Source organism: Dreissena polymorpha, chromosome 5 (assembly GCF_020536995.1).
Source record: "Dreissena polymorpha isolate Duluth1 chromosome 5, UMN_Dpol_1.0, whole genome shotgun sequence".
Classification (NCBI taxonomy): Eukaryota; Metazoa; Mollusca; class Bivalvia; order Myida; family Dreissenidae; genus Dreissena; species Dreissena polymorpha.
Window position 1 is genome coordinate 74,490,225 of NC_068359.1, and position 19,620 is coordinate 74,509,844.

Consider the following 19,620-nt stretch of genomic DNA (forward strand, 5'->3'; position numbering starts at 1 on the left):
TCTGTGTAGTATTAAACTAGCCATCAAACAGACCGGTGTTCTTGCGTTGTCTTAAACCCACATACACAACAATATCGAACTAAATGCAATATATAATTATTTATTACTGTTGAACATTATCCATGTAACATAAGTCAATATGTTAAAACACTACTGGATTATATTTTCAAACAAGGCTTTTTTGTCAGAGCAAACCGTTTGTTAGGGTAAGGATTAAATACAAATTTACATTTGTTAATATGCTTATTCAAACAGTGTGTGTGTGTAGGATACTTGTAAATAATACATGCGCATAGTCAAAATACATACTGTACTGTTGTTTACTTGATTGCGGCTTTTTTCGTGAATTTATGCTAACAATGTTCAATTTATCTACAACAATTTAATACCAATGTAGTCAATAAACGTTTTGAGTTTAGTTCATCGTGCCTCTTAAATGCATCTATATTGTGTTCTGGTTTGTATAAAAGCATACCGTAGTTTCCTATTTATTTTATTTGGGCTTTTACTTTCTTGTACTACTAACTAATTAATACAGTACGATGCTTTGAGGTAAATCAGAATATCCAATCTTATGTTAAATGAATGACTCTGGCCCAAGTTTAATTCTTTTCTATATTATAAAAAGCATTTTTTTCGTGACTCACTGTTCGGCAATCGTTCCTTTTCCATCCATTAAGAACGGTATTATATTAAACGGTGTCTCTCCGACTGGTGCAGCTTTAGTTTCACTTAATGTGAACTCGTCTTAAACAACAAGTTAGCAAACGATTCCTCATTAAAGAAACCTCATTAATTATATTGCAACGACCATCTGTTAACGTAAATGCTATCGTAAACCAATACTATTTCCCCATTTTTACTTATAGGAAGAACTTTTATAGGATCGTTACACTATGTTTTCAATTTTGTTTTATTATCCTTTCTGTAATGCAAACTTTAATTTCCGGGTAATCAAGGATATTTCGTTAACTAATTCGGAGTTTTTATATAATTAGATTTCCGTTGTACTTTAATTCGATCTCATCAAACCCGAAACAACATTTTCAAACAACATGGTGTTTCGAATAAGAAGTAGAAATCCTGGTGTGTTATAACCAAAAAATATATATTCATTTCAGTCTGTGTGTTTTTTTAAGATGCATACTTTCATCGAGTTAAGATATGTGAATTACTCGTTAGTTTAGAATGCGATGCTAAAACGGCAAACTAGACTCAAAATGTAACAAAAATACAAAATGTCAAATTATGCCGTCGGCAGGAAGCACATTTTCTAGAAACCAGGTTATTTTGATACATTACTATTCGTTAATCCGTTTCAATAGTTTGAATAAGTACAATTACGTTTATCGAATATTCACATATTGCACTAATTGATCTTAGACCTAAACAATCTAAAAAGGGTATCTGTTTTTACCAAACATTCAGTTATCGTTTAATATTGCAAAGCTACATGTCAAGAAACAAAATCGTTTTGTTAAATACAACATAATAACGTGCACTATTTATTAATTTAACACCTTTGAATACAGATGTGAATATGTTAACTTATATATATATATTTTAAAGAGCAGCAAATATTAACAAACATAAAACTGAACACAATTCTAGAATACTGGTCAGTCTTAATAAATCAGAAAGGAATCCAACTGACACTTCAAAACTAAGTCCACGCTGTAAAGACAAATTACACCATATGTGTTTTATTACAATATTGTTTTTATGTTTAAAAGTCTGCATAAACCAACTCTCTCATCTGAATTAATGTTTATCCTAGAGCATGTGCATGATGGCGTTCATACCATGCGTGCTTAAAGAATAATCAAACTGATGATCAATAAGGATGGATAAGTGCACCTCAATTCGCACCTTTGATGCAGAAATGTGTACATGTATACATTAATAATTTCGGTACTACTCCTAAAACGTCAACCATTCGTATTAATTTTGCATTATATGTATTGTGTTTAAAGTTCATTTATACATTATGAAACTGACTTTTATCTTTCGATTCCGGTCAGGTCTAAAACAAACTGTAATGATATTTCCTTATTAAAGAAACAAGTAATACAAATGACCCGATATTCTGAATGAATTATATTGACACAAGCATGGTTACAAACGTAGTGTTCACAAATGAATGTAAGCACCATCCGATATAGTCTGTACATAAAACAAACAATACACAATGACAAACATGACTGAAGCCCTTAGATAGATAAGTCTTATTTCGTGTGTGGATCAGTAGTATGCCCTTTAAAGACGACATCTGAAATAATGCTTTCTTAACATAATGCTGGACTGTTTAATCATACAAAATACGTAATATTTTTGTTGAACGAACTTGTGTCATCACACAGCATGTTTACAATCAATCCATACGTTTCAGATAACATGCAAGAGCACATATATACACTTGATGACTTATCAAACGCAAAACTTTTAAATTTTTATTATGTCGGTAATAACTTACCGCTATGATTAAACAATTAACAGAATTGTGCACTTTGAAATGCTGAAACGCAATTGTTTTCTTAAAACATAAATTTCATCATTTGAAGTGGGTTTTTACATAAAATCGTAGCTGCGATCATTTGACTACATTCGGTGCAAAACAACAATTAATTCATTCGTGACGGTCAGACGCTTAAGCACGTGGGCCAGGAAGCCTGCGCTTCGCCAAAAAGTGCGCATATTAATATTCATATAAGCCATACAATAACAAAAAAATCCTGACGTAAGAATATACCTTAAATGATATTAAAAATAAATTTAGAATAATTACGCGTTTCACCATATCCACGTGCAAACAAATGTAACCATGCGTACCCAACATGCTAAAGCATCTGCTCGTCACAAATGAACGATTTAATCACGAGCTTGCCCAGAAGTGAGTCAAATTATCACATGTTAAATTTGTTTTTACAATATCATTAACTCATTACTGAGATATTCGAATTTGAAAAGTATTGCGTTACAAAAGTCTCCAAGAGTTTACCTTTAACAATGATTTGCGATGACATTATTTATTTTAATTTGTTTACAATTACTATTTATACATTTTTTGCTAGTCAAAATGATATTATAATAAAAGCATTTAAGTTGAACACATTTATGTAACATTATTATTTTATAAAGTTAATATTTTAGTCAAATTATCATGTAATGTATAGCATTATGTAAATTATTTTATACTTAGAATTGTCACACAAGTGATAAGAGTGCCTTGATTTCCCGGAATCCCTGGCCCGAGTGTATGTTGTATCAATAGTGTTAAAGACATCACATCCTGACTTTGTTTATGAGCCCAGCTAAAAATGTAAACAGTTAGACCAAATTTCATTACAAGTGCGTATTTCTAGTTTGTTTTTCGAGTGGAAACACACTTTGCAAAGGGCTTCACTAAATTACAAGGGTTTCCTACAAAGATTCAAACTAGGTTGTCATTATAAATATCTTGACCAGTTTTATCAAGATTTAGTTGATTGCTGGCAGATAAAGGGCTTATTTTGAAAATTGTGTTACCTTTTAAATGTTCTGTGCCTTTTATGTACTTTGAAATAAAACGAGTGATTCAATATATTTGAGCATATTTAACTGCCGCGTGACACGTACTTTTGCTTGAACGGGATGGTCTATACCGATGTGTTAAAATAATACTTGTTGTTACGTATCTTGCTTAACCTACTTAATACTTAATACACGTGCGCACATGTAAACAATTGTTTCATAACGATCATATATCATGTCGATTTCATTTAGTTCTTATGATTATAAGATCTCACAGAGATACCAAATATACAATACAATAGAGGATATTTGTTGGATCCGGTGGATTATCGATTTTAATTCACGAGTGATCACAGAAAATAATGTTTTGCCACGAGTGAAAACATATATATTTTCTATGATCACGAGTGAGATAAAATCGATAATCCACCGAACCCAAGAAATTTCTTTTTATTTAATGCCTTTTTTCACAGTTTATATACATTGTTCAAGAGTTTAACTAAAGCATTTTGCTGGGATAATGACGTCATTTCGTCAAAAAAATGACGTCATTTCACAGTAAACAATGAAAATTATCGATAATTCTCACTGATAATTTTCACTGTTTGAAAAAGTGAAATTATCAGTTTTACTTCACTGATATTTTTCCATGAACCAACTGAAAGCATTAAATAAAGAAGATTAAACTTTCTGATTCTACGAAGTATAGTGGTCCAATTTGTGCAGCATATTATTAAGACAACATCCAAAGTATCTTTATACATAACATGTATGAGTCGGTATTGTACACCATGAACATGAACTATTATTCTTCGTCTGCATGAACGGTTATAAAACTTATGCATACAAAAATAACATATATATTATCAGGAGATAAATCTCTTGTTTTAAATCCACTGGTCGAATATGACAAATATTTTATAGGATACAGAAGTTTTCTTACACAGAACACTTGACATTTAACTTACAACAGAAAAACAATGCAGTGCAGATGTTTCAGACAATATCGACCTGTGCAATAGCGACATGGCGGTGTGCGATTTTTTTACCATATCTATTGTTCAAGACGCTGGTCTTATTCGTATTATGCTTATATTAGCCTCATGTAAGTATATGTATTGTGCTCGAACAATATGAGTTAGAACAATTCACACAACCAGCTTTCGCAACACACATACAATTAGTGTCTTGAATGTAGCTTGCATCATTATATATCTGTTTCCGATGAACAAAATTAAGGTAGTACAATACATCGAATGACGTGCTATAATAATTTAACGTCCACAAGAATCGAGCATCTTTTAAAATTATATTGACATCGGAATACACGGACAATCGCTGTTTATAAATCGTTTTCATCTTTAAAATATAACATGTTATCGAAATAATAAACGGGAGCCACACACAAGATTTGTATTATATTTCTTTCTTTATGAATAATAAAAAAAAGATGTAAAGACATTATTACAGCTGATTGATCGGATTGGTACCTTACTATAAATTTTACATCACGGATTGCTGGTTTAACAAGCGATGAATAAAAGATAAGACATTTGTAGAATTTGGTTTGTTTTTCTCCATGTCTATCTTTTTTTATAACTAGCTAGTTACCCCGAAAATGGTCATTAAGATAACGTTCTTAAAAAATATTTAAACATATTTAATTTTTTTACTAATTCACAATATTAAGCTTATCGTATCTTACGTTCGAAACAAGTATACATTTAAGCAAACATAGTTAAGCAAACAACAATTTCCAATCGCATACATGTTCGGAAACAAGTTGTTCACAACTAGAGACAAGTAATTTTAACAATATAAATTAAAACTTAATTTAAAGCAACGTGCCTTTTATGGTAAAAGATATTTTTAATCGCATCAATAAGAAATGACGCTTGTCAAACCAACCTGGTAAACAATCCGTACAAGATTATTTAGGGTTAATAGGCAATCAACGTTGCTTTACAGATTTTCTGAACGTAATCAATTCGTTGCAGACAGCCTTCATTTAAGTCAAATATTGTATTAAGGGAATTCAATCACTACCGGAGGTTGATACAATTTCACAACCAATATGTCTTTCACTCCGCCCTAGTGCTAATTGTACAATGCCTGCATTAATGAGTTCATAAAAAGTTCACATTTATCAATTATCATGACAATCATGTATACTTTCAGTTTATCCATGTGTCATAATATATATTTCTTTTTATAACATGTTTGCTTGGATATGAGTGGATAATTAAGATAACATAACATCCGTTGGCTTGAATATCATGCAAAATACAGAATATAGGTCAATTATTAGCTTAAACTATCAGCAAAATAGGAAATAAAAATATATAGATTCACAAGTTTAGCAAATATATAACAACACATGTGTCTACTGATGTCGACCGGATTAGTCGTGTTTGCTTTTGTCCAGTAACAAACAATTTAAAATTTGTACAATTTAAATTTAGTTATATAGTACTGTTTCAATAGCCCCAGGGCTAATAACATTGTGTTTCTTGTGCGCATATTTCTGCAATAAATACCATATTTTTCAATAGCACATATTTAACCTGTATGAACAAAGCATATTAATATAAATGTGTCAAATGTATAGATTAATTTAATATTTTCGCAATTTTGATAAATGTTTGTACCTGGTGTTCTGTTTTCGTATTATGTATTACACATCAAGTGTTACCTGTTTGTAATTAAAGGTATGCACTTATTGGTAAAATAGAATACAAATCTATAGTTTCTGTGAAAAATAATTGTTTCCCCACTCGAATATTCACAATACGGGATTTATTTCAATACAACTTATGTATATATAAGTTGGTAACACATGTACATATTTAAACTCTCGAGATTGATTAAGGGAGTTATTTATTTATTGTTTGTTTAAATAATACTGACATTTGCAAATATGTGCATTTCTAAAAAAAAAGGGTTTATCATGTGTGTATTAAGACATTCAAACATATTACACATCATAATCATGATCATACTTCCTTGCACAAATATAATACATTTCGTTCAAGCGGTCAATTAAATACATTCTGACTCTATTAAACCGTGATTTAGTGTCACATATTGACGAGCAGTACTGAATGATTAATTATTCTATATCCAATAAATTCATCCAATGGGCATTCTTCATATGTACCACGTGACTGTCCAATATATTCCGGTATTGGATCCAAAAAGTCTGTATTTTTTCCATATTGGACAGTTGAGTACAAGTGCACTTAACAATTGTTTTATAACGATAAAAGCCGTTACCGAGAAAAAGTATCCTAATGTACTATTATCGATTCACACAGGCGCTTGTTTTGAAAATAGCATAGATGGAATAAAAGCGTCTGTTTACAGGGAAGCGTTCTGTTTATGTTGTCGTTTGGTAAGATGTTGACGGATAAAGAAACTTCGGATTTTGTTGAAGGCCAAAAGGCAAAACATAATGTAAGTAAAACAAAATCGGATGTGGGAATTTTCACTCGTTGTTTAAGAGAAACACTGCCAACAGAAACTCGGAATCTGGAGAACATTCCTGCAGTTCAGCTTAACTCATTCTTGAAAAGTTTCTACTTGAGAGTGAAGAAGTTAATAATTATTGTTGATGAGCAAATTTCAATTGATATTAATAATCTATTGAAAACCCAACAATGTGTTTGTATAAGTCTTTTATTCTGTTTGTTTTACATTAAGAAAGTAAAAATTGGGTACTTTTGCTGGATTTATAAAAATTTTAACATCATTTATTCAAATAATAACATCATTTCACAGTAAAACAGTGAACCTTTATTGGTAACTGTCTGTGTTATTTTTAACTGTTTTGAATAACCAAATTTAAATCATCAATACTATCATATAAACTGCAGGAAAGCATAATATTACAATCTCACATTATGATCTGTAAATACATATCCAAGAAATGGAGCAGGGATCAGAATCACCTTAATAGTATTCTTAACTCTCCATAAATATGAAATAATTTGTTATCTTTAAGGAGACCACTAGAGATGTGCCAGCCGGAAGCACCTTTCTACCTACAGGTTCATCCATCGTGGGACAGGGAAGTGAATGGGCAACCAACTCAAGTGTGGTTTAAAAACCAGCCATTGGGAGAACACAGCCTTGGCAATATGATGAAACAGGTGGCTCATCAGGCTGAACTATCTGGGCACAAAACCAATCATTCAGGTCGAAAGACAACAGTAAAAAGACTTAAAAAAGCCAACTTTGAAAATACTGATATAATACAAGTTACCGGACACAAGAATGTGCAAAGTTTAAACTCATATTGTACCGTACCCCAGAAAATCATGAAAAAAATGTCAGCAACATTAACCACCTACAATGCAGAGGCGATCGAAGAAAACAAAGAAAATTTGGTCATTCCAGACATTCCGAGTCATGAACAAGAAGAAATGTTAAGCTTTGTCGAAGTGGTTGAGCAATCACAGAAGGAAAACGTCTCATACAACCCGAAATCTTCTGAAATTCAGCTCTCGTCTTCTCATACACTGAATAAGGCATTAGGAATGGCAACTTCGATGCTTTCAGGCGCAAATATCAGTGGTGGTAATTTCACAATCAATATCAACTTTGGTACCAAGTAACAAATGAAATTTATTTGAAGAAGTGAACATGTTTAAAAAAAAGTCAATTTTAAAGTTAACTTTTATAAATTTGATAACATTTTGTTGACAGTTTCTGGATATGTCTGACATTAAATTATTTTTTATTATGTTGCAATTGCATTTTGTGTCAAAAATTCACACTTAAAGTGCATACGATGAAGTTTTTAATGTGTTGAATAACTGAAAACTCATTGAATAGTTGCAATTAAATTTGTTAAACATGTTCCTTTTTTCAGAAAGTGTTGATAACTTACAGTGGAGTTTCATTTGATGAATGTTTTATTGCATCAATTTAATAACAATTATAAGACATGTACAACATTTTTTGTAAATTTATTTAATTTAACACAAATTATTAACCTGTACAAATTATTTACTTTTATGTTGTTGTTCCATTATCCATGAAACATTTGTGTTGTTTTAACAATAGAGAATCTATAGTAAAAAATATTGAAACCTTGTTTTTCTGTTTTGTTTTATTATTAAACAAAAAATGTCCAAACTTCGTTGTAATTGATATTAAGATTGTATGTCTTAAATAAAGTACAACGGAACAAGATGATCAGTAGAATGATTGCTTGGACCCAGTAAACTAAATATATAAATACAATAAATGTATGCATTTGATCCTAACTCTAAGTATAATGCAATTGCTAATCCACACAATTCTTACGACTAGAATATAGTCACTGAGCTTCACAGGTTTTCGTGCTGCAAATAACGAGTAAACATGCATATTGAAGCATTAAAATGAAACAAAAAGCTAAAGAAAAGGATATAGAATAAAAAGCTTATTAGACGTTTAAACTGTATAATACGTGATATATTTGGACTCGCACCAATTTGAAGTCATATTGGACTCGCCTGACGGCTCGTCCAATATCACTTCATACGGTGTTCTCGTCCAAATATATCTCCGTATTGTACAGTGAAACGTCTAATAACCTATAATTATTGCGAACTTCAGACAGCGCGCTACCCTACTAAAATACACCACACTATGTGTGAGATTTGACTTTCTTTTGAGCATCGAATCATTTCGTAGGCCGGTCCAGCGCGGTCTGAACATTTGAATATATATCGATTTGGCAATGTGACAAGTTTACTATAAGAGTCAAATAACGCATTCAATTAAACAGCTAAACGAATAGTCGTTCAAATTAGTGTTATCGGTAAATGCGATTGATAGTTTAAGCAAACTAGTTCAAGTTTCGTTTATAAGATAAACATTTTTCTTTTGTTTTAATTAAAAACAATATTAACGTTTCCTTTGTATGTTAGAAATAGTATTTGTATCTTACAATTCACAATGTCATTTTTTAAATCACTGGAAAATGTAAAATCTTTCACAACAGTCACATGTAAAAAGTCATGATCTTGCATATCAACTATTAGCTATTACTAAAAAACAAATGTTTTCCCTTATTGTAATAACAATACTAATAATCTATAATAAATTAAACGGAAATGTATTTTGAAGTGCGTCCTTGTTGGGATAAACTTGATGTACAGTATGTGTTTCAACACACTGTATGTTCAATGGTGTAAATAGCCCATCCTTAGACAGTAACAACAGCTTTCATTATTGTGTATGTGCAAACATGTGTTGTTTTATTGCCCTGTCTGATATAGATATTATGGTCACCTTCGGTAAATAAAAAGCTATCACACGATACACATAATTTACATCGTGATATTTTCTAGCGATCTCTATTCGTGTTTTGTTTTAATTTTTTGTTCAGGACACGACTTATCATATACACTCTTAATCAATTTAAGTTTAAAGTAGACAAATGTCTCCAAGCAATTGATATAGTATGTTTTGGTAAATGTTAGAACATTGTTATTAGATTTAGCATATATGGCGCTGATTATGTAATTGCGACATTCTGCTTTTAGAAATAATTACTTTAAGCTAAAGAAAATCAACATTTTTACGTAATTCTACTTTAATGCATTTTACTGTAGGCAATAAAAGGACATTACAAGCCGGAACATGTTAGTTTGAATTACTTAAAGTGTAATAAACCGAATCTTAAGATTTGAAATAGTCTAATACAAATATCTTTGTTTAAGATCATTTAAGATCGAAAATTGGGATTCGATCGTATTTCCTTTCTTTGAGATTGTATTAAAATATGAAAGTAAGGATGTAGTTAAGGTTAATCTGTTTAGGTAAAGCTTGGTTTAAATATAAATATACATGTCAGATTACGTATCTTCTGGAAATGTGAAAAATTATATTTCTTAACTTTAATTGCGTCTTTTAGCAAAAAGCGTACATCGTAGGAAGTTTTTTTTTAAAGTGTTGTGCAAAGAAATTGTTGTTAAACCTGCCTGAATATGAATCAACTTTAGCCCATGATAAACTACGTAATGTTACAGTCAGGTGTTATTAGTATGATTCCCATTTGAAGCATAACTTATTGACGGTTATTGCACATACACAAATTTGTGTTTTACACTTAATTCACAACACAAAACAATAAAAATTACACCAACCTGTCGAAACAACTTAGGGTGAACTCACGAGTAAAGTATTGATTACTTGATTTCAATTATCAACTAGTGTTTCGTATCATTCACATGTACACCGTTAACATAAATTACCTTAAGACGTTTATTGCGTTTTTTAGAATCGGCCTTGTGAAATTGAAATACATCACATACTATAAATTTAATATATATATCGTCGTTAATGACACCATAGTGCACACAATTGTTTCGTATCAACATATATCGAGACGTAGTGTAATGTCTCGCCCAAAAGCAACGAAAACACGTGTATGATCTTGCCATTCGAAATGATCCTTAAACTAAATATGTAACTTAATCCAAACTGTATTATCTCCTATTCTTAGTTTAATATTTTATGTTTATCGATATGTGTGCATGTGTTTTCCTCGCAACGTATAGACAACCATAATACCATTCCGATAACGTCAGCACCCGCGATGCTGTCACTCAAATTAACGCCTACTTAGGTCGCTAAAATCAGATGAAAACGCATCACTGAATGTATTACTTTATACCACTCAACTATGCAGATGTGAACATAAATATCATCTGCCTGGTCTGAATAGAATATAATGCTAACAACACGTATTTTATATCCTCGCTACGAAGTGAGGTGTGTATACTTGATTCAGCATGGGTGTCTGACCGTATGTATTCTGTGTCTCCGAGGACAAAGCAAGATCAAAAGGTGTCCATCTTCACTATCAAACATACAACATTTGAACGTGTTGACACATCTCTGTATTATATGAAGGTTTGCATATGCGATTTATTTCAGTCTACATTCAACATTTCAAAATTATTAATACACATCATAAGCGAAATAACTTTTGTTGATCCACAAGGTCCACATACGCATTATTTGGTACGTAACAGTCTTAAAATAGTAATATTTGCATCGGGTAAAACGTGTCCACACTGAGGGATTAAGAACGCTAATATACACTCATATAGCACAATAACAGATTTATACTGTTAAATCGCAAGGCTAAAAGTCTTCTTATCTGGGGTGTAACACTCTTTTGCTGCCATCTAAACGATTTATTCAATTCATGTTCCTCGGAATTAACTATATTTATTTATTGATTTATACGAATAAATATAAATATTAGAACCGCCCAACTATACTCTTACTCGTAAGTTACATCGAAGTTATATTAAGCATCACACTTGTATCTAAAACAGCCTATTAGTGTCGTATAATTGTATTTATTGTCAAGCCATGCACAGAACAAGCTGATGATAACGGATATTTCTCATCTTATAATGTGTCTAAAGTTGCATTATGTCTCCATTATAGCTGTGTATGTCTATTGAAGTGAATCAATGGCATCTCAAATATGTGTTCCCGCAGTATTTAATTCACGGAAGTAACATACACTTCGTGACACGCTATCATTATTTAACGTCCAACACTGACAGTATATGCTGCGCCTACTTCACCTCATGTGATGTATAGCCTAAACCGGGTCTCTTACACCATGAATCAAGTCCCAACAATTTCCATTGAACGTAAATAAGAAATCATCATCATATAATGATATTAAAAGCACTACAATGTTGTCACTTAATGTATGAAGGATGTCAAGTAAATTGTACAATAGCTACTTTTCTTGAGCGACCCTTTTTCCATTTATGTTAGTGTTGGTTGCGTGCTTTCTTTTTTTTGTATGCCTTTGCTTTTAGGAGATTGTTCATCAGTTCGTCACTTACATCTTGTAATGAAAATGTCTGGTGGTTTGGATATCGCATGTCGCTTCTGATGGTTTACGAAAAAGTTCATGTTATATCCATACGAAAAACACATTAACGATAATTTTGTTTAAGAACTATTTAAGGTAAATAGAAGAACACATTTTTCTTACAGGTTTTCAAATGTCCAAACAGTGGAACTGTCAGAGAACGATGCAGTGAAATGGGTGTAAGTTTTGAATTAAATTGATACATTTCATTTCTAATTATAACATACACTATTATAATTCACTATTAACCCACACAGTATCGCTACACAATAGTTATTATATACACATACATATAAATTAAACAATATGCAATTGAACTATTGTACGTTTCCATTATATAATGACTTCAACGAATATAGCATACATCACGTAATTTAAAGAAACGTATTGCTCCTGAACAAGTTTAAAATAATTATTAAGCAGACTTAGTTTAATATGTTTGCATAAAAAATAAATTACTTGTATATCACTTAAACAAAATGGAATGCTGCACCTGAACGCCTTATAAATCAAAATGTTTGATTACAGATCATATCAAACAACGGTAATGATAATAATCAACACATTTAATAACATACATAAGGTTTGCGCACTCTAATTTTCTCAGTTAGGAAACTGCTATAAATTTAGATTCACTGCAGTCTTTCCATCTATTGCATATTGAAATGCGCCGAATTATATTCCGGGGATTGACCGTTTAAGTCATGTGAATACTTAAGACGAATCGGAACCATTCCTGGCCAAAACTTGTACTAACCTACATATGCCACAAGATGCTTTACTATATACTGTTTACATAAGCCACAAGATATAACCATGTTTCACGTGTGTAGAACATACCGTTACAACCGTGTATCGACAATTTAAGTTCTATATACAATTGTGTGTTAAGTATTTGACTAATGCGTCAGGTTTTGAAATTTCGTTTCCCGTCTAAATAAGGACATAACAAGTTCGAGGTCCGGCTAGCCTTTTATCCTGACAAAACCCCAAGTGTTGTCATTGTTCGTCCAATGCATTGAATCTTGTTTAAATCCTTCTATGTTTATGGTTCTTGTTCCATACACAAGTTGATAAAAAGCACAATAATGTATATTCGGATAAGGTGTCAATAGTTAAATTGTATTATATATTTGTATTTAATTTGTCGAGCACACACACATATATCTGCATAACCAAACATTCAATCATATAATTAATTATTATGCTTAATATGTATACGTCTGACACGCATAAACATACTGTAATGTTTTGTAAGGACAGTCCGCACGAGCGGGTTTAGAAGACGGCCCAATAAGTTCCGTGTGCACATATTTTAATATGTTTCTGAGCGCCTTAAAGGACAACCGTATCCCAAATACTGTTGATTAACATATTTTCTATTAAATAAAACCCTGTAATAGAAAAAATAATAGGTTTTACACCAATGAAACGTTCAGTGACTCGTGTTTTACACGTGAGTCGCAATCGGAATTTGCATATTGAAAATTGCTGTTGACACACAAATGCAACGTAAAAAGCACGTCGATTAAAAAAAAAGATATTGATTCGTTCCATTGCAGAATTCATCATACTTCTGCATGAATTGAAATGAAAAAGCCTACAACGAATTGCTTTTGTGAACCAGGTCTTTACCAGCCGATTTATTAGAATATTGGTTCGCCTGTTTGTGAACATCGTTATATCTAAATTTATTTTAAGTTAGTCTACTTAACAAAACATGCATGTACTGTTCCACTGCACTGCATATCCTTTATGGGTAAACTTATTCCATGATTGGGATGTGTTTCACAATGTTTGATATACGTTGGTATATTCTCAATTATAATGTAAAACCGGTCCCGTGTTGAAGAATACGGGATTAAACAACCTAAACATAAATGGAATTTATGTTTTTGCGTCGCAAAAACTCGATAAGGACCTGTTAACAATACCAATTTGAATTTCGAAAATATAACTTTAAATACTTTTTTTTTAATTTGTAAATATAAATGTTTACATAAACGCAATGTTCATGACTTGGCTATTTGTAAACATTTCCGATGTTTAAGTCTTGTCACACGTATATGAATTAAAATATCGAGTGGCTCTATTTCCAATATCAACATTTTCTGTTTGAAAAGCCCAATCGCAATGAAACAGAAGACACATTTTAATCACGAATTGTAAATTATTATTGATATATACGTTACTTGAATCCTATTATAGTGTTAAGCAAGGATTGGTAATTCATAAAACATCGCTGAGTATCCCATTATGGCAATACAAAGCACATAGAAAATCACAAATGCAAACGGTAAAGGCCAGACGCTAGACCTTGTTTGCAATACATAAAGGTACGCATATGATGAAAATGCAATCATAAGTGTACGAAAATTGAAAGACTATGTATACAAATTTATTATTTTATTTTAAATGGTTGCATAGTGCGACTTTCTTGAAGAATACATACGTATTACAATATAAACGTGTGATGATGGTTTATACCAAAACCATATACATATAAGCATGAGGTATGTCTGCTGGCTTATTCGAAATGAAAGAACATGAAGATTGTTTTATCGGCTTGCATTTGCAAAACGGGCGAAAATTCTTAATTTACGTCAAATGTACGTCACATTCGTTTTTTTATATGTTAATATACGTGGAAAACAATGACTGCCCGTACAATACTATTTATTTTTAGCATTGTTTCTTTGACAAAGGTTTCAAATAAATAACCTTATTTGCAGCAGTTAAAATGTAAAGTAAATTATATTTCTATAAACAATGCATATTAATGTAGTGATTTAATACAACAATGACTTGTTATTGAAAAACATAAAAGTACAATTTTCTGTTAAAATATTCAAAATTACACACTCTCGTAGTTAGATCGTTATTCACCAGGTATTAACGTCGGAAATTCGAATATGCTTTAACTATATAAGTTCAGTATTAAAGTGTTATCTAATATTACAAGGAAAATACAACTGTCAGACTACGATATATTTTGATAATACATAGGAATCATTTGTATGAGTAATTGCAGTTTATGAATGCACGTGTTGTATTATCGTACCAAATAAGCTAGCTTTGGTTCAGGTTTTAGAATCTATTGCGGCTTTTGTAGTTGAACCATGTGTAATATAATTATGTCAATTGTAATGGCTTCCTCACAAGTACTCTTTTGTAAAAAAATTTGTATGAGAGCATGAAATCGTGTCGGTATTCATTCAAAATGAAATTCGTGCATGTGTTCTAGTATCCACATGGTAATAATCCACTTCAATAAATCAGCCCCAATCCTATTCAGTGATACGTATCGCTCTATTCAAGATAAATAGTTAAACTAACATAATTTTGCTAATTTATGGCGTATTTAAGCTACCGTGATTATTATATAGTAACACAACACATTAATCATGCATATAAAGGCAGGACTTCCATCAAACAGTGACATGCACAACGAATGATTGCACATCCATTTTTGAATGGTTCAATAAAAGCTTTTCTTGCTATAAAACAAATGTGTTTTAAACATCCAATTACACTTTAATTTATCTAAAATAACACGTTATTTATTTAAAAGCCTGGTAGAGAAACTTTGCATTGTGATGTATGCTTTCAAAGCAGTTTGATGTTTATAACTGAAAACTTGAAATATGTACCTATATATTATTTGTTGTATTTCCGACTAGCCAAAGTAGTGAAAGAATTGAGTATATAATTACGAATAATTGGACTCCAGAAATATTAGCTGTGAGTGCATTTTTTATCATTTGTTTTCCTTTGTAGAGTTGCATTCAGCGGTTTATCTCCCGTGCGTAAGAGGAAAGGTTGATATCAATAGTAAAACGTTTTTGTTTTGTGTACATAAACGCCTGTGGTCCGGTATTTATGTTCATTTGCATAATAGTGTTTTGCTGGCCAATATACTTGTATAGTGCTTGTTTGATTCGGTACGGTGGCATATAAATGCCATTCATTCTTATGTTATAAAGGTTCACTTCACTTCTTCTACCTCGTTCCCACGACATACTAACTCATGGGGACGATTTAATCGAGGGGCGAAGATAGAGAACAGAGAAGTGCAAAACTAAAGAAAAGAGTAGTAAAGAGCGGTACAGAAATTAAAAGTGCAGCTAAAACGGTATGTAACCTAATTAGCAAATTTTAAAGCTCAAATGTTGACCGTTTCGAGCTGTCACAATTGTGTCGGTTGATGTGTTAGTTTGTTAGAAAACAATAAGTTTTTGTGTTAAAATACTTTATCTGTTTATGTAATTTATAATTATTTCTTTATACAAAAACACGTATACAATTTTCGGTATAATACAAGCAATATTTCAGACAACCGGGGGCCTCCTCGTATTAAAGTGAGCCCAAAAACCAGTTCGCAAACTTTAGCGGACATCTGTCTTTGGTATCAGTTAAATCAACGAGTAAGGGAATGGAAGAGGCTGACTCTTATGCGGATTTGCTCTTAGTGGTCAGTATATAATTATACATTGGAGTTGATCCGATTAAATCTTTCGGGTCGACGTGTTGAATTTGGAAACGAGATTTTTAAAAGCGGAATATTATTTTAACCATAGTATTCTCAATTCGCCTATTTTGCAAATCGGAAATATGATGTGTATTTGAGCGAACAATATAAGTAGACATAACTCATTACTGTTACAAATATATTTTACCTGCAAACGAGGTTTTACACTGTTTGTGTTCATTGATATCGGACATATACAGGTATTGGTCGTTTGAAAAAAGGACAGCACATTAAGTTATAAATTTTAAATAATAGGAATAATCGCGCTCAAATATCAATTAAACATTTTAATATTAGGCGAATACAATGATCACCAATAGCTGTATTAGCTGTCTATTTTATTAATTTTACAATACAAATGCAACGTATAATACACAAACGTGAACGCATATAAAATATGCAATTTAATGAAGTACTAAGCCATATGTTATTTCACTATATAGAAAGCTAAACAAGTGATTAAAATATTACAAAAACTTATTTCTCGGCAGGAGTGGAATTCCAGCGCAGCATCGACTCGGCCCTTGTCTTCACTGGCATCCACAGATTTTTGTCTAACCGACTTTAACATCGGTCTTTCAGAAACAAAACTAAATTGGTAAATATGTATAACGGCTCCGCACTATAAAACAGTTGTACCACACGGAGCAGACACATCATTTTTGAGGCTTAGACTAATGTTAATTTAATGCTGTTGTTGCTGTTAAGTAATATGCTTTGTTGATTTAAAGGGACCTTTTCGAAGATTTTGGTATGTAATGAAGTTTGTCATTGAATGCTGTATATTGATAAATGTAAAAATTTGATCTAAAAAGCTCCAGTTAAAAAAAAACTTAAGAAAGAAAAAAGTAACCCTCAACTGGGCTGAACCACTGACCCCTGAAGAAAAAAACCTAACGCTTAGACCACTTGACCATCCGTGCTCATACAATGAGCGATGTTTTTTATACTTAAAATAAGCAATCCTCATAGTGTTTCTAATTATAACGACAACAACCGAACTCTCCAAATTATTCAATCGTTTCGCGTTGCAACGCTTTATAATTTTATTTTTTTAAATTTTGAACCGATGCCTATAATGGCTATTTTAGAGCATGGTTAATGGTAAGTAATACTGTTTCCTCACTAATACGTTGACGAGAACGACAATTTGTGAATCTGAAAAAAATATTTTGTCAATTAACCAAAACGTGAAAAGGCCCAATTTATATTCAATTTCAAACTAACCAGCGGACACGCCGTCATTACGGAATGACCAGGATGGTTTAATCGCTTCTCTACAGATACCGTGACCCAGGACGGAAAATACACTTAATTATTTCATTAGACGTTGACTAAGGTCGTGGAGAAATCTTGGCAATCATGTATCATCCACACGGGCAGATAACGGTTCGAACGATATTCACATATTATTATTTTTAGAAACTCTGAAACTTCAATTGATATTCGATATTCGGTTTTCTCTTTGACTAATCTTGACGTGGAATTATCTTGAAGCTCACAGCACGTCCGTAATAAAAGACAAACCTCTATCAATATTAACATCGAATAATACTTAAAATTTTAGAATAAGTATTGCATTCTCACATAAATATTCATATGGTAAAATCGTCACAACATCAATTATGACCACATGCATATCCTTCTTCGATAGATATAAACATGTTGTAAAAAACAACACAGACTGTCCACAATGATATACGCTCCTTAAGTGATATTCACATTGTAGAATCTTAACAAAAAAATATTACCATCAATTGTTTCAAAATCTCAATCTGGTTTCATAAAAGGACGTTACATTGGTGAAAACGTTCGTCTTATCCAAGAATGCATAAACTATTTCAACAATTCAAATAATCCTGGTCTAATATTGTTTGCAGACTTTGAAAAGGCATTCGATTCGCTTGATCATTCATTTATGTTCTCTTGCTTAGAAAATATGAACTTTGGTGAAAGTCTCATTCAATGGGTCAACTTATTCTATACCGATATTAACAGTATAATCATTAATAATGGCTTCTTTTCAAACAGTTTTAACATCGAACGAGGGGTTCGACAAGGATGTCCACTCTCATCATCGCTATTTATTATTTGCATCGAGTATCTATCACATCACATCCAATCAAATAAACACATAAAAGGCATATCACTAGAACCTGACGAAGAAATCAAACAATCCCTATTTGCTGACGATGCAACTTATTTTTTAAATAACAATTACGATTCTTTCCATAACCTTATAGAGTCGCTAACCCTTTACGGAATGACATCGGGTCTTAAACTAAACAAAAGTAAATGTACTGTGCTACGAGTAGGTAAATTAAAACAAAGTAATGTTCAATATAAAAAAGAAATGAAATTTAATTGGACATCCGATGAAGCCACAACGTTAGGAATTACATTCACAAATAATGAAAAGGATACAGTTCTTAAAAACATACTACCTAAATTACAGAATTTTAAAAACTGCTTAAAATCATGGCATCATCGTAAACTTACACTAATCGGAAAAAACACAGTATTGAAAACGTTTGCACTTCCTAAATTAATATATGTATTAACAGTTCTCCCAAATCCACCAAATGATGTTATTAACGATATAAAATCAGCAATATTTAATTTCATATGGGACGGTAAGCCTGATAAAATAAAAAGAACTCAGTTAATTCAATCTGTAGAAAATGGAGGT

The 19,620-nt window shown here is 31.7% G+C and overlaps 1 protein-coding gene across 1 annotated transcript; it reads left to right on the forward strand.

The window, feature by feature from the left end:
• The first annotated feature begins 6,859 nt into the window (after nt 1–6,859).
• On the forward strand, nt 6,860–8,224 carry LOC127832029 (uncharacterized). Its single transcript, XM_052357164.1, has 2 exons — nt 6,860–6,963; nt 7,511–8,224. Coding segments are annotated over exons 1-2 (615 nt in total). The 5' UTR covers nt 6,860–6,961; the 3' UTR covers nt 8,124–8,224.
• Nucleotides 8,225–19,620: the final 11,396 nt, after the last annotated feature.